The sequence below is a fragment of the Terrapene carolina genome, unplaced genomic scaffold (genome assembly GCF_002925995.2).
Source record: "Terrapene carolina triunguis isolate 2854851 unplaced genomic scaffold, T_m_triunguis-2.0 Scaffold28281, whole genome shotgun sequence".
NCBI lineage: Eukaryota > Metazoa > Chordata > Testudines > Emydidae > Terrapene > Terrapene triunguis.
In genome coordinates this window covers 59,276-70,908 of record NW_020692632.1, presented here as the reverse complement: position 1 = coordinate 70,908, position 11,633 = coordinate 59,276, and the positions used below count along the sequence as shown (strand labels likewise).

Below are 11,633 nucleotides of genomic sequence, written 5' to 3'. Positions count from 1 at the left end.
TGCATATATGCATCCGAAGAAGTGGGTTGTAGCCCACGAAAGCTTATGCTCTAATAAATTTGTTAGTCTCTAAGGTGCCACAAGTACTCCTGTTCTTTCTCCTCCAAAGAGTGAATCCCTGTATCTCTTAGTGTTGCCAACTCTCCAGGATTGGCCTGGAGTCTCCTGGAATCAGCATCAATCTCCCAGTGACTACTGAAAGCAATCCAGGAGATTTTAATAGGATATTTTAAGAAAATGACATTATGTCATGTTGGGAAAAAAATCTCCCTGGATAGGTTCAGTCAGAGTTGGCAATCCTAGTATCTCTACTTTTGTTTTCGTTTTTCAATCAATCAATCAATCAATCAATCAATCAATCAATCAATTTTTCTCTCTCTCTCTCACCAAATTCCCCCCTCTTGTTACTTCACCTTTTGCTCTGTGTTGCCTCCAGAAGCAGTAACCGGCCAGGGGAAGGAGAACAGCCAGGATCACACCCAGAGCCACCATCCAGGGATTGACTTGTGGGAAAAACAGCTCTGCAAGAGAAAGTGCCATTGACTTGGGAGCAAACGCGCAGAATGAAGGCAGGAAACTGTGACAGTGGTGACACTGTGACTAGTTAAGAGTCTCACAGGGAAGTACGCAGTGAGATGTGGCTCCTCTGTGCTTTATTATTAAGCCAATGAAAGTCCAAGCTTTAGCCTGGTTACTGAACATAGTTAATTAATGGGAGGGGGCACGTCGGGGGTAGGGAGGGAATAGGGTGGAGCTCTGCTATGCTACAGCTATCCTCCTGTGACCAATGCTAAAATGTATCAGATATATTTAGGATATAGAGGTGAAATATAAATATTAGGGCTGTTGATTAATCACAGTTAACTCACGCAATTAACTCAAAAAAATTAATCGCAATTAATCACAATTTTAATCGCACTGCTAAACAATAGAATACCAATTGAAATTTATTAAATATTTGTGGATGTTTTTCTACATTTTCAATTACAACACAGAATACAAAGTGTACAGCACATATTGTTCACTTTAAGAACACTTTCACTGCAGATTGACAAAACGCAAAGAAGATACCAATGTGAGATTTCTAAAGATAGCTACAGCACTTGACCCAAGGTTTAAGAATCTGAAGTGCCTTCCAAAAGCTGAGAGGGACAAGGTGTGGAGCATGCTTTCAGAAGTCTTAAAAGAGCAACACTCCGATGTGGAAACTACTGAACCTGAACCACCAAAAAGGAAAATCAACCTTCTGCTTGTGGCATCTGACTCAGATGATGAAAATGAGCATGCGCTGGTCCACGCTGCTTTGGATTGTTATCGAGCAGAACACATCATCAGCATGGACGCATGTCCTCTGGAATGGTGGTTGAAGCATGAAGGGACATAAAAATCTTTAGCGCATCTGGCATGTAAATATTTTGCGATGCTGGCTACAATAGTGCCATGTGAACAGCTGTTCTCACTTTCAGGTAACATTGCAAACAAGAAGCGGGCAGCATTATTTCTTGCAACTGTAAACAAACTTGTATGTCTGAGTGGACAAGAAGTAGGACTGAGTGGACTTCTAGACTCTAAAGTTTTACATTGTTTTATTTTTAATGCAGTTTTTTTGTACATAATTCTACATTTGTAAGTTCAACTTTCATGATAAAGAGATTGCACTACAGTACTTGTTGTGATGTTTCCCTCTGGTATTATCTGGACCAGTGATCTGCTAGGTCACTCCAATCTTTGACTCTGAGAGCCAGCCTTACTCTGCTCTGCTGTGAGAACCCCCACTCCTGGACTGTTCACACACAGCCTCTGGCATGTAAGCTGCTCCCAGCTACTTGCAACCAAATGATACTAGCCAATATCTCCGGTCCCAGACACAACCCTAGGAACCTCCACCTTGCAGTGTCCAGTTATGCCCACTGGATGCTGCAAGCTTATATAAGTTTGTCAATTTAACAAAGAAATTGATATGTACTGGACTTGTTATCCCAAAGGGAGTCTCTGACATGCTTCAAACCAAACGCACTGCTTCAGGTAGAATAAACAAACAGATTTATTAACTATAAAAATAAATTTTAAGTGATTATAAGTCAAAGCATAACAAGTCAGATTTGGTCAAACAAAATAAAAGCAAAATGCATTCTAAGCTGATCTTAACACTTTCAATGCCCTTATAAACGTAGATGCTTCTCACCACAGGCTGGCTGGTTTCTCTTCAGCCAGGCTCTCCCCTTTGATCAGTGCCTCAGTAGCTTGGTGTGGTGTGTGTAGAGATGTAGGTGGAAGAGAGAGAGAGAGCATGGCAAACGTCTCTCCCTTTTATCGTGTTCTTTCTTTCCTCTTGGCTTTGCCCCGCCCCCTTCAGAGTCAGGTGAGCATTACCTCATCGCAGTTCCAAACTGACCAAAGGAAGGGGGGGAGACTCCCTTGAGAGTCAAACAAATCCTTTTGTTGTTGCCTAGGCCAGTGTCCTTTGTTCCTGTGAGACTGGGCTGGGTTAGTCCCATACACGCCCTGATGAGGTGTGAACTGCCTTTCTGTTCTTGGAGAGTTTTTGCCTGGGATTGCTTTAAGCCATGAGGCTACATTTTCAGCCTCGTAACTATATCCGTGAAATTATAACCTATAACATTACTGTATCAATTACTATAACAACCATGCTCAGTGAATCATGAGCCTTTCGAAGACACCCAACATGACAAACTTTGCATTGGATGCCACATAATCATTTTATAAAGATGAAAATAGGGTGTAGGGTGTTCCCCCAAGGTACAGAGTGTCACACTTATATTAGGTGAATTGAAAAATACTATTTCTTTTGTTTTTACAGTGCAAATATTTGTAATCAAAAATAAATATAAAGTGAGCCCTGTACACTTTGTATTCTCTATTGTAATTGAAATCAAAATATTTGAAAATGTAGAAAACATCCACAATTATTTAAATAAATGATATTCTATTATTGTTTAACAGTGTGATTAATTATTTTTAATCATTTAACAACCCCAATAAATATTAATCAATGTTGTAACACAGGCCTACTGGCCTCAGGTCTGTAAAATATCTGACTTAGCCAAATTAGGCCTCAGGACTTAGCATACGTTAGCATAAGTGCGTTAATAATATACCTGCTGAGTTTGTGGCTGTTTGTGATATGCTGATGTTTTGAAAAGAAGTGCTGAGTTTGTATTATAATGTCTATGAGAAATCCGTACACACCACAAGACGACCATTGGTAGCTGGGGTGAAAGACTTCTGCCTGTTACTATGTTGACATGGTGATGTAAATGTTAATGAATATAAGGGGAACTAATGAGTTCACCAATGAGAAACGGAGCACCCCAAAAGGAGTGAGGTATGGAAGTTGAAATAAGGAATAGGGGTTAAAACCTTCATAAATATGTTTGAACCCCAGTGGGCATCAGCATAATGATGATTATGCTGGGGGAGGGAGAGTGTATAGATTATGCGGGGGAAGGGATAGCTCAGTGGTTTGAGCATTGGTCTGCTAAACCCAGGGCTGTAAACTCAATCCTTAAGAGGGCCATTTAGGGATCTGGGGCAAAAATCTGTCTGGGGATTGGTCCTGATTTGAGTAGGGGGTTGGACTAGATGACATCCTGAGGTCCCTTCCAACCCTGATATTCTATGATTATAAAAGCTCTACCCCAGCCTGTGCAACTTGGTGTGGGGAGATGACAGCTGAAGATGAGGAGTAACACTTTGGGTTTTTCCGCAAGGCCTGGAGTGAGTAGTGCAAATACTGTGCATTCTATATTGGTCTCTCTCTACTTTGCCAGACTGCAGCATGTGTATTGTTTGGCTGGATAATCAAAGTAATTAGTGTAGAGAGAGCACTATGAAGTCTCTGTTGTGCACCATGGGGTCCCCCTTCTATTGATAACCTCTCTACTATAGTCAATCTCGGGGGCTGAACTCTCACAGATTAAATTAGGTTAAACCGTCACCTTGGGATGGGTTGTTGGTTAACGTAACCCATAACTATAGATAAGGCTAAATCCCACTGACATAACTTCAAGCAGTCCCTAGGCTGCTCTAACTGATCCCAAGGCTGCAGCCAGTGCCGACTGGCCCTCAGAATCAGAGAGTTGTGAGGAGCTTCCTGACACTTCCGACTCACCTGTGCTCAGTGGGGCTCAGCCACATGAGAGAACCTGGCCCAAAATATGTTAATGAAGGACTTTAATAAAAACAAAATGTAAGCCTGGAAATTCAGAGTAAAAATTTCTCCAGAGTCCTGTTGCCTGGGCTCTAGAGCAATGGCTGAATAGAGGGTCCTTGCTAAGTCATTAATGGTGCATTGAAAATAGTGTAAAAATTACAAGTGTCACTTTAAATCCTGGTGTTGCTTGAAGGCTAAGGGGCTCTGCAGGGAGTGTACAATCTGGGGCCTCTGCAGTCAATCTGCAAAGAACCAGCCTACACCACGGTGGGTTGAGTTCTGCCTCTCTGCCTTAGGGAGAAGCCTGCTTTGTCTCTCTCTGTATTTAGCTGTGGTGTGTTAGAGTTCTGGAGTCTCAGAAATAAAGCAGTGTTACATTGCAACCTTTCAGGAAGAGTATTTATGCTTTGTTTCTAACTCTCCGTGTGTATGCTCTGAATTAAAAAATTGCAATTACAAATTACAAAGGATGAATATAAACAAATAACACAAGTATGTAGGGACAAATTTAGAAAGGCCAAGGCACAAAATGAGACTAAACTAGCTAGAGACATAAAGGGTAACAAGAAAACATTCTACAAATACATTAGAAGCAAGAGAAAGACCAAAGACAGTGTTGGTCCATTACTCAATGAAGGGGAAAAAACAATAACAGAAAATGTGGAAATGGCAGAAGTGCTAAATGTCTTTTTTGTTTCAGTTTTCACCAAAAAGGTTAGTAGTGATTGGACATCTAACATAGTGAATGCCAGTGAAAATGAGGTAGGATCAGAGGCTAGGGAAAGAAAAAGTTAAAAATTACTTAGACAAGTTAGATGTCTTCAAGTCACCAGGGCCTGATGAAATACATCCTAGAATACTCAAGGAGCTGACTGAGGAGATATCTGAGACATTAGCAATTATCTTCGAAAAGTCATGAAAGATGGGAGAGATTCTAGAGGGCTGGAAAAGGGCAAATATAATGCCAGTGTATAAATAGGGAAATAAGAACAACCCGGGGAATTACAGATAAATCAGCTTAACTTCAGTACCCAGAAAGCTAATGGAGCAAATAATTAAGCAATGAATTTGCAAAAAACTAGACTATAAAAAGGTGATAAGCAACAGTCAGCATACATTCGTCAATAACAAATTGTGTCAGATCAACCTAATAGCTTTCTTTGACAGGGAAACAAGCCTTGTCGGTGGGGGGAAGAAGTAGATGTGGTATATCTTGACTTTAGTAAGGCTTTTGATACTGTCTCGTATGACCTTCTCATAAACAAACTAGGGAAATACAACCTAGATGCAGCTACTATAAGGTGGGTGTATAACTGGTTGGAAAACCATTCCCAAAGAGTAGTTAGTGGTTCACAGTCAAGCTGGAAGGGCATATCAAGTGGGGTCCCGCAGGGATCAGTTCTGGGTCCGGTTCTGTTCAATATCTTCATCAATGATTTAGATAATGGTATAGAGAGAACACACATAAAGTTTGTGGACGATACCAAGCTGGGAGGGGTTGCAAGTAGTTTGCAGAATAAGATTAAAATTCAAAATGATCTGGGCAAACTGGAGAAATGGTCTGAAGTAAATTGGATGAAATTCAATAAGAACAAATGCAAAGTACTCCACTTAGGAAGGAACAGTCAGTTGCACACATACAAAATGGAAAATGACTGCCTAGGAAGGAGTACTGCAGAAAGGGATCTGGGGGTCATAATGGATTACAAGCTAAATACAATAACTCCTCGCTTAACGTTGTAGTTATGTTCCTGAAAAATGCTACTTTAAGCGAAACGATGTTAAGTGAATCCAATTTCCACATAAGAATTAATGTAAATAGGGGGGGTTAGGTTCCAGGGACATTTTTTTTACCAGACAAAATACTATATATATACACACGCACATATACACAGTATAAGTTTTAAACAAACAGTTTAATACTGTACACAGCAATGATGATTGTGAAGCTTGGTTGAGGTTGTGAAGTCAGAGGGTGGAAGGGGGTGGGATATTTCCCAGGGAATGCCTTACTGCTAAATGATGAACTAGCACTCGGCTGAGCCCTGAAGGGTTAACACATTGTTGTTAATGTAGCCTCATACTCTACAAGGCAGCACGAATGGAGGGAGGAGAGACAGCATAGTAGAGAGAGACAGAGACACACACCGTGTGTGTGAGAGAGACGCGAATTGCCCCTTTAAGTACGATGGCCCCACTCTAAGTACATTGCCTTTTTAAGTAGATTAGCAAATTGAGGCAGCAGCTGCTGCCAGCAAGTTCCCTCCATCCTGGGCCCTGTCATGTCCATCCCCCCCACCCCCCCGCTCTGTGGCGATGGGGTACAGAAGCAGAGGGGCAGGAGCGGGGGGAAGGGGGCACCCTGACATTAGCACCCCTCTTCCCCCGACCTTTGCACAGCAAGCAGGAGGCTCCCAGGAGCAGCTCCAAGGCAGAGGGCAGGAGCAGCACATGGCAGTGGGGGAAGGGACAGCTGAACTGCCTGGCAACTGATAGCTTGCTGGGCGGCTGCTGCATAGGGAACTTAACGGGGCTGCCGGTCCATCCTAGTTCCAAGCCCCCACCACTAGCTCCAAGGGGCTGCTCTTTCTGCAAGCAGTGGACAAAGCAGGCAGCTGCCAAACAACGTTATAAGGTACATTGCACAACTTTAAACGAGCATGTTCTCTAATTGATCAGCAACATAACAACAAAACAACGTGAACCAAGATGACTTTAAGTGAGGAGTTACTGTATGAGTCAACAGTGTGAAACTGTTGCAAAAAAAGTGAACATTATTCTGGGATGTATTAGTAGGAGTATTGTAAGCAAGTCATGAGAAGTAATTCTTCCGCTCTACTCTGCGCTGATACGGCCTCATCTGGAGTATTGTGTCCAGTTCTGGGTGCCACATTTCAGGAAGGATGTGGAGAAATTGGAGAAAGTCCAGAGAAGAGCAACAAAAATGATTAAAGGTCTAGGAAACATGACCCATGAGGGAAGATTGAAAAAAAACTGGGTTTGTTTAGTCTGGAGAAGAGAAGACTGACAGGGGACAAGATAACAGTTTTCAAGTACACATAAAAGGTTGTTACAAGGAGGAGGAAGAAAAATTCTTCTTGTTAACCTCTGAGGATAGGACAAGAAGCAATGGGTTTAAATTGCAGCAAGGGCAGTTTAGGTTGAACATTAGGTAAAATGTCCTAACTGTCAGGGTGGTTAAGCACTGGAATAAATTGCCTAGGGAGGTTGTGGAATCTCCATCATTGGAGATTTTTAAGAGCAAGTTAGACAAACACCTGTCAGGGATGGTCTAGATCAGTGGTTCCCAAACTTTAACAACCTGTGAACCCCTTTCACTGAAATGTCAAGTCTTGTGAACCCTCTCTTAAAAATGAATATATCCAGGGATTTTCTCCTTTACCTGAGTATAAATTATAAAAGCAGTGATCTTGGAAATATAACATTTGTTTTTATGACATGCTTATTACACACTATGTATTATTAATTATTATTTATCATTACAGTATTTTTATTACATTAGGAAAACGGCAACACTCTTCCAAGATCTCACTTTCGTAGCTTGTATCACTTTGAATAAGCTTGTTGTAAGACAAGGCTCCTATGTTTCATCAAGGAGTATCAGATGTGAAACAGCAGGAAGTTATTTAAGAAGCCAACTCAAAGAGTTCCTCCTACACAAGCATTCAGGTCTTGAGCAGTCCAGGCAAACAACGCACATTACAACAAAGCTTAAACTTGTTCTTCATAATAATTTTAAAAACAATACTAGCTGCCTATTTAATTTTAAAAACAGCAAAAAATATCAACCTTATAAGAAATGGAAAGGGAGGTGAAGTCTCCCCAGTGTGATAGATCTGCTTGCTTTGATCTGCTTAGCTCTTGGAAGTCTAGGGGCTCCGGGCTGCTGGCCTCATGCTGCCCGGGGTCCCTAGGGACAGCTCTGACCGCCATTAGGGAATTTTTCCCAGAGAACCCCCTGTAACATTTCGTGAACCCCCAGGGGTTCACGAACCCCAGTTTGGGAACCACTGGTCTAGATAATACTTAATCCTGCCATGAGTGCAGGGGACTGGACTAGATGAACTCTCAAGGTCCCTTCCAGTCAAAGTAGGGTAGATCAAAGCGCTCTATGGAATTGTTAGTGCATGTAGCAGGGTCCACACAGACAGACAGTGCCCAGCAGGCCAGTGTGAGACAGATTTACACCCCAGCTCACTGTGAACTAACTGTTTCTGTAGACAAGCCCTGATTCTGCTCACACGCTTTCCTACAGAGCCCTTTAACCCCCCTCTCTTAAAGTGATAGCTTGCAATTCCAACACAGTCCTCTCTATACCACAAGAACAAAAGAGAATTCACTCCACCAACCACATTGAGAAGGATGATGATTGCTGGGTACTGAGCTGTTATGAAAATCTGGCCAATGACATCCCAGCCTGCAAGGTGTTAAACACCCTCAGCTTCTACTGGAGTCAAAGGGTAAGTCTACACTATAATTAGCACCCGCTACTGGCCCCTGCCAACTGACTCAGGGTCATGGGGCTCGGGCTAAGGGGCTGTTTAATTGCAGTGTAGATATTTGGGCTCAGGCTGAAGCCCAAGCTCTGGGACCTTCCCACCTCACAGTGGTCTGAAGCCTGGACTCCAGCCCAAGCCCGAATGTCTACACCGGAACTTAACAGCCCCTTAGCCTGAGGCCCTTTGCTTGAGCCAGCTGGCAGAGGCCACCAGCAGGTGTCTAAGTGCAGTGTAGATACATCCAAAGAGAACTGAGGTTGCTCAGGACTTTACAGGAAGTGCTCAGCACCTTGAAGGTCCAGGCCAATAAACAGGAGACACAATGACAAATACTCTCTGCCCATGTCTGCAGCGTCTCAATCTATCCATGTGCAGCACGGATGGGCACTGACCTGCTATGGAAATTGCTGACTCTCTCTCCTGGTTGAGATGGGGGTTCCTGACACAGCAGGACACTTTCTGGTTGGATTCTTCTGTTATAACAATGGCAATCTCTGCTTGAAACAGGCCATTGGACTCTTGGGATATGCTTTCAGAGGCTGATGGTAAGAGCTGCCCCTGGAGATCTCTCCACTGAGCCTTGGGCTGTGGGTACCATCCGGCTGATCGACACACAACCCGGATCCCTCCATCCTGATGTCCCTCCACAGAGATGACAGGAGCAGACCCCAAACCTATAGAAGAAATAAATGAACTTGTGATAATCCTACTGTGACCAGCAATGAGTCAAAGTTTTATTACACCGTTATAAGAAGCCATTTCCTATTAAATGAATAATCAAATGTGAGTCCATGAGTGCAGCTGGCCAGTTAATCTGGTCAGATTCCTATTTAATATACAGCATGTAGAATTAATGTTAATGTCAGGGCTTTTTTATGCACAAATTTGCTCCAATTTAGCTAAAATGATTTAGTTAATCAAGAGCAAATCCCTGTGTTAACACTCTGAATTCAGAAAGGAATTGACTCGATATAAATCAACGTAAGCCATTTCCAAACTCATTTAAGAGTGTCCACGGAGAGGTTTGCACTCGTGCATTGAAACCAGCGCACATGTATGTGTAGACAAGCCTTACATTAATTCACTAATAAAAACCTTATTATAGGGGAGTTCAGATTGCCTTGGCAGTGCCTTGTACCCTTCCAGAATGCAGAAGTGGAGAGCAGAAAACTGGTACCTCCATTGGTGCTGGAACTGGGGGTGCTGCTATATCCCCTGGCTTGAAGTGGTTTCCATCATACACAGGGTTCACGGTTTGGTTCAATGGATCTCAGCACCCCCACTATACAAATTGTTCCAGTGACCCTGGGTACCTCTGAAAGCCAGGAAATACACTCAGCAAAACAGAAACACAAACACTAGATAACAAGGAAGTGCAGGGTTAAGGTCACTCCTCCCACACCAGATCATACGTGAGGTTTTTGTTACTGATGAGCTAAACTGAAATAAAAAAATTGAAACAAGAGTCTTATACCAAGACCAAAGGTGTGAGTTCAAACTGTTTTCATTATTGCGGGGTCAGTCTGTGTGCAGAGAGGCCCTTAGGGTGTTTGGAAATTTCACACAGAGGGAAACAACCAACAAGGAGAGACAGAGAAGGGACGGGTGTCTGGAGCCTTCCCACTCAGATTCTTGCCCAGAAGAGAACAGGCTCAGGAGTCCTCTCCTAGAAGGGGTGTGACTCACAAGGTTTTGGTCCGACAGACAAGAACTGAGGTTAATGGGGCTAAGGTGAAAATTATATGCAACCTCCCCCCAGTGCCTCTGCTGCAGTTCCTTTTAAACAGTAGTAGCCAATATTGGTTTTGTTCCTGCCAGAAGAGAGGAGCAGCTGTCCACTGACTCCAGCTAGCTGGTGACTTGCAGGTAAACAAAGGAAAAGTTGATGAGCCCTTGCAGCATGCTCAGTAGGGTATCTCCAAGAGTGGGGGCCAATTCCACTCCCAGGTATAAAGAAAAAAGGTGCCAAACTCTTCAGTGAGGGCTAGTCTACACTAGAAGCACTACAACGGCACAGCTGTGCTGATGTAGCTGCACCACCTTAGAGCATCAGGTGAAGACACTCTATGCCAATGGGAGAGAGCTCTCCTATCCGCATAATAACTCCACCCCCATGAGAGGTGGTAGCGATGTCGGCAGGAGAAGCTTCCCCACTGACATGGCGCTGTCTTACACTGACCTAAGCGCTGGGGTACTTATGTCACTCAGGGGTGTGGGTTATTCACCCCCATAAGTTATGCCGAAGTAAGAGATAGTGTAAACAAGCCCGTAGTTCAGCCAGACCCAGAGGGCGACAGCCACACCACAGGGGAGGTGAAGATTTTTGCCCTGAGCGTTGATACTCACAGGCCTACTTTTACTCATTGCAGCAAGAAGATAACCGCAAGAAGGACACCAGCCTATTCGAAGAGCTGGGTGCTGGCTGCTGGTTCAGCTCAGGGCGGTGTGGTCACATTAATGCCCAATCAACAGTGTATGTTTTAAATTCATAGGGTGTGTGGCCTGTGAACTGTTTGGTACTGAAGAAATCTGACACTAATTTTGTTGATGCTGTTTGCAAAGTATTTGCTGTGTGGATGTCATGATAAGAGTGTTTTCATATTTGTGAGGAGTCTCAGTTAACCCTCAGCTTGTCCTCTTATGAACCTAACGATTGTTTTAGTTTGAGCAGCTTTACTACACTGTGGTGTCTTTATTCCAAACTGGAGCAACTCAGGGGATGGGCGTCCATGACTGTCCAAATGTGCATATTTATCTCGTGTGTGTTTATACATGGGTGGGAGTTCCGCTGTCAAACCAGATTGAACCCGCTCACTCTTCCTGCAGTGACATGGAATTATAGTGAGTATTTGTGTAACCAAAGTTTGGTAACTTTACAAAAGGGAATGATCTTGTTGGGATTATAAAGTGAACTCCGTGTAATACCCAGTCTTGGCCGT

The 11,633-nt window shown here is 43.2% G+C and overlaps 1 protein-coding gene across 1 annotated transcript in view; it reads right to left on the bottom strand.

Moving 5' to 3' along the window:
- LOC112120631 (butyrophilin subfamily 1 member A1-like) overlaps positions 1 to 11,633 on the bottom strand; it is a 41,475-nt gene that overhangs the window by 12,616 nt on the left and 17,226 nt on the right. The window contains exons 3-4 of the mRNA XM_026662537.2: positions 9,087 to 9,368; positions 414 to 521 (exon numbers count right to left, since the gene is read on the bottom strand). Coding sequence (XP_026518322.1) covers positions 414 to 521; positions 9,087 to 9,368 — 390 coding nt within the window. The remainder of the gene's footprint in view (positions 1 to 413; positions 522 to 9,086; positions 9,369 to 11,633) is intronic.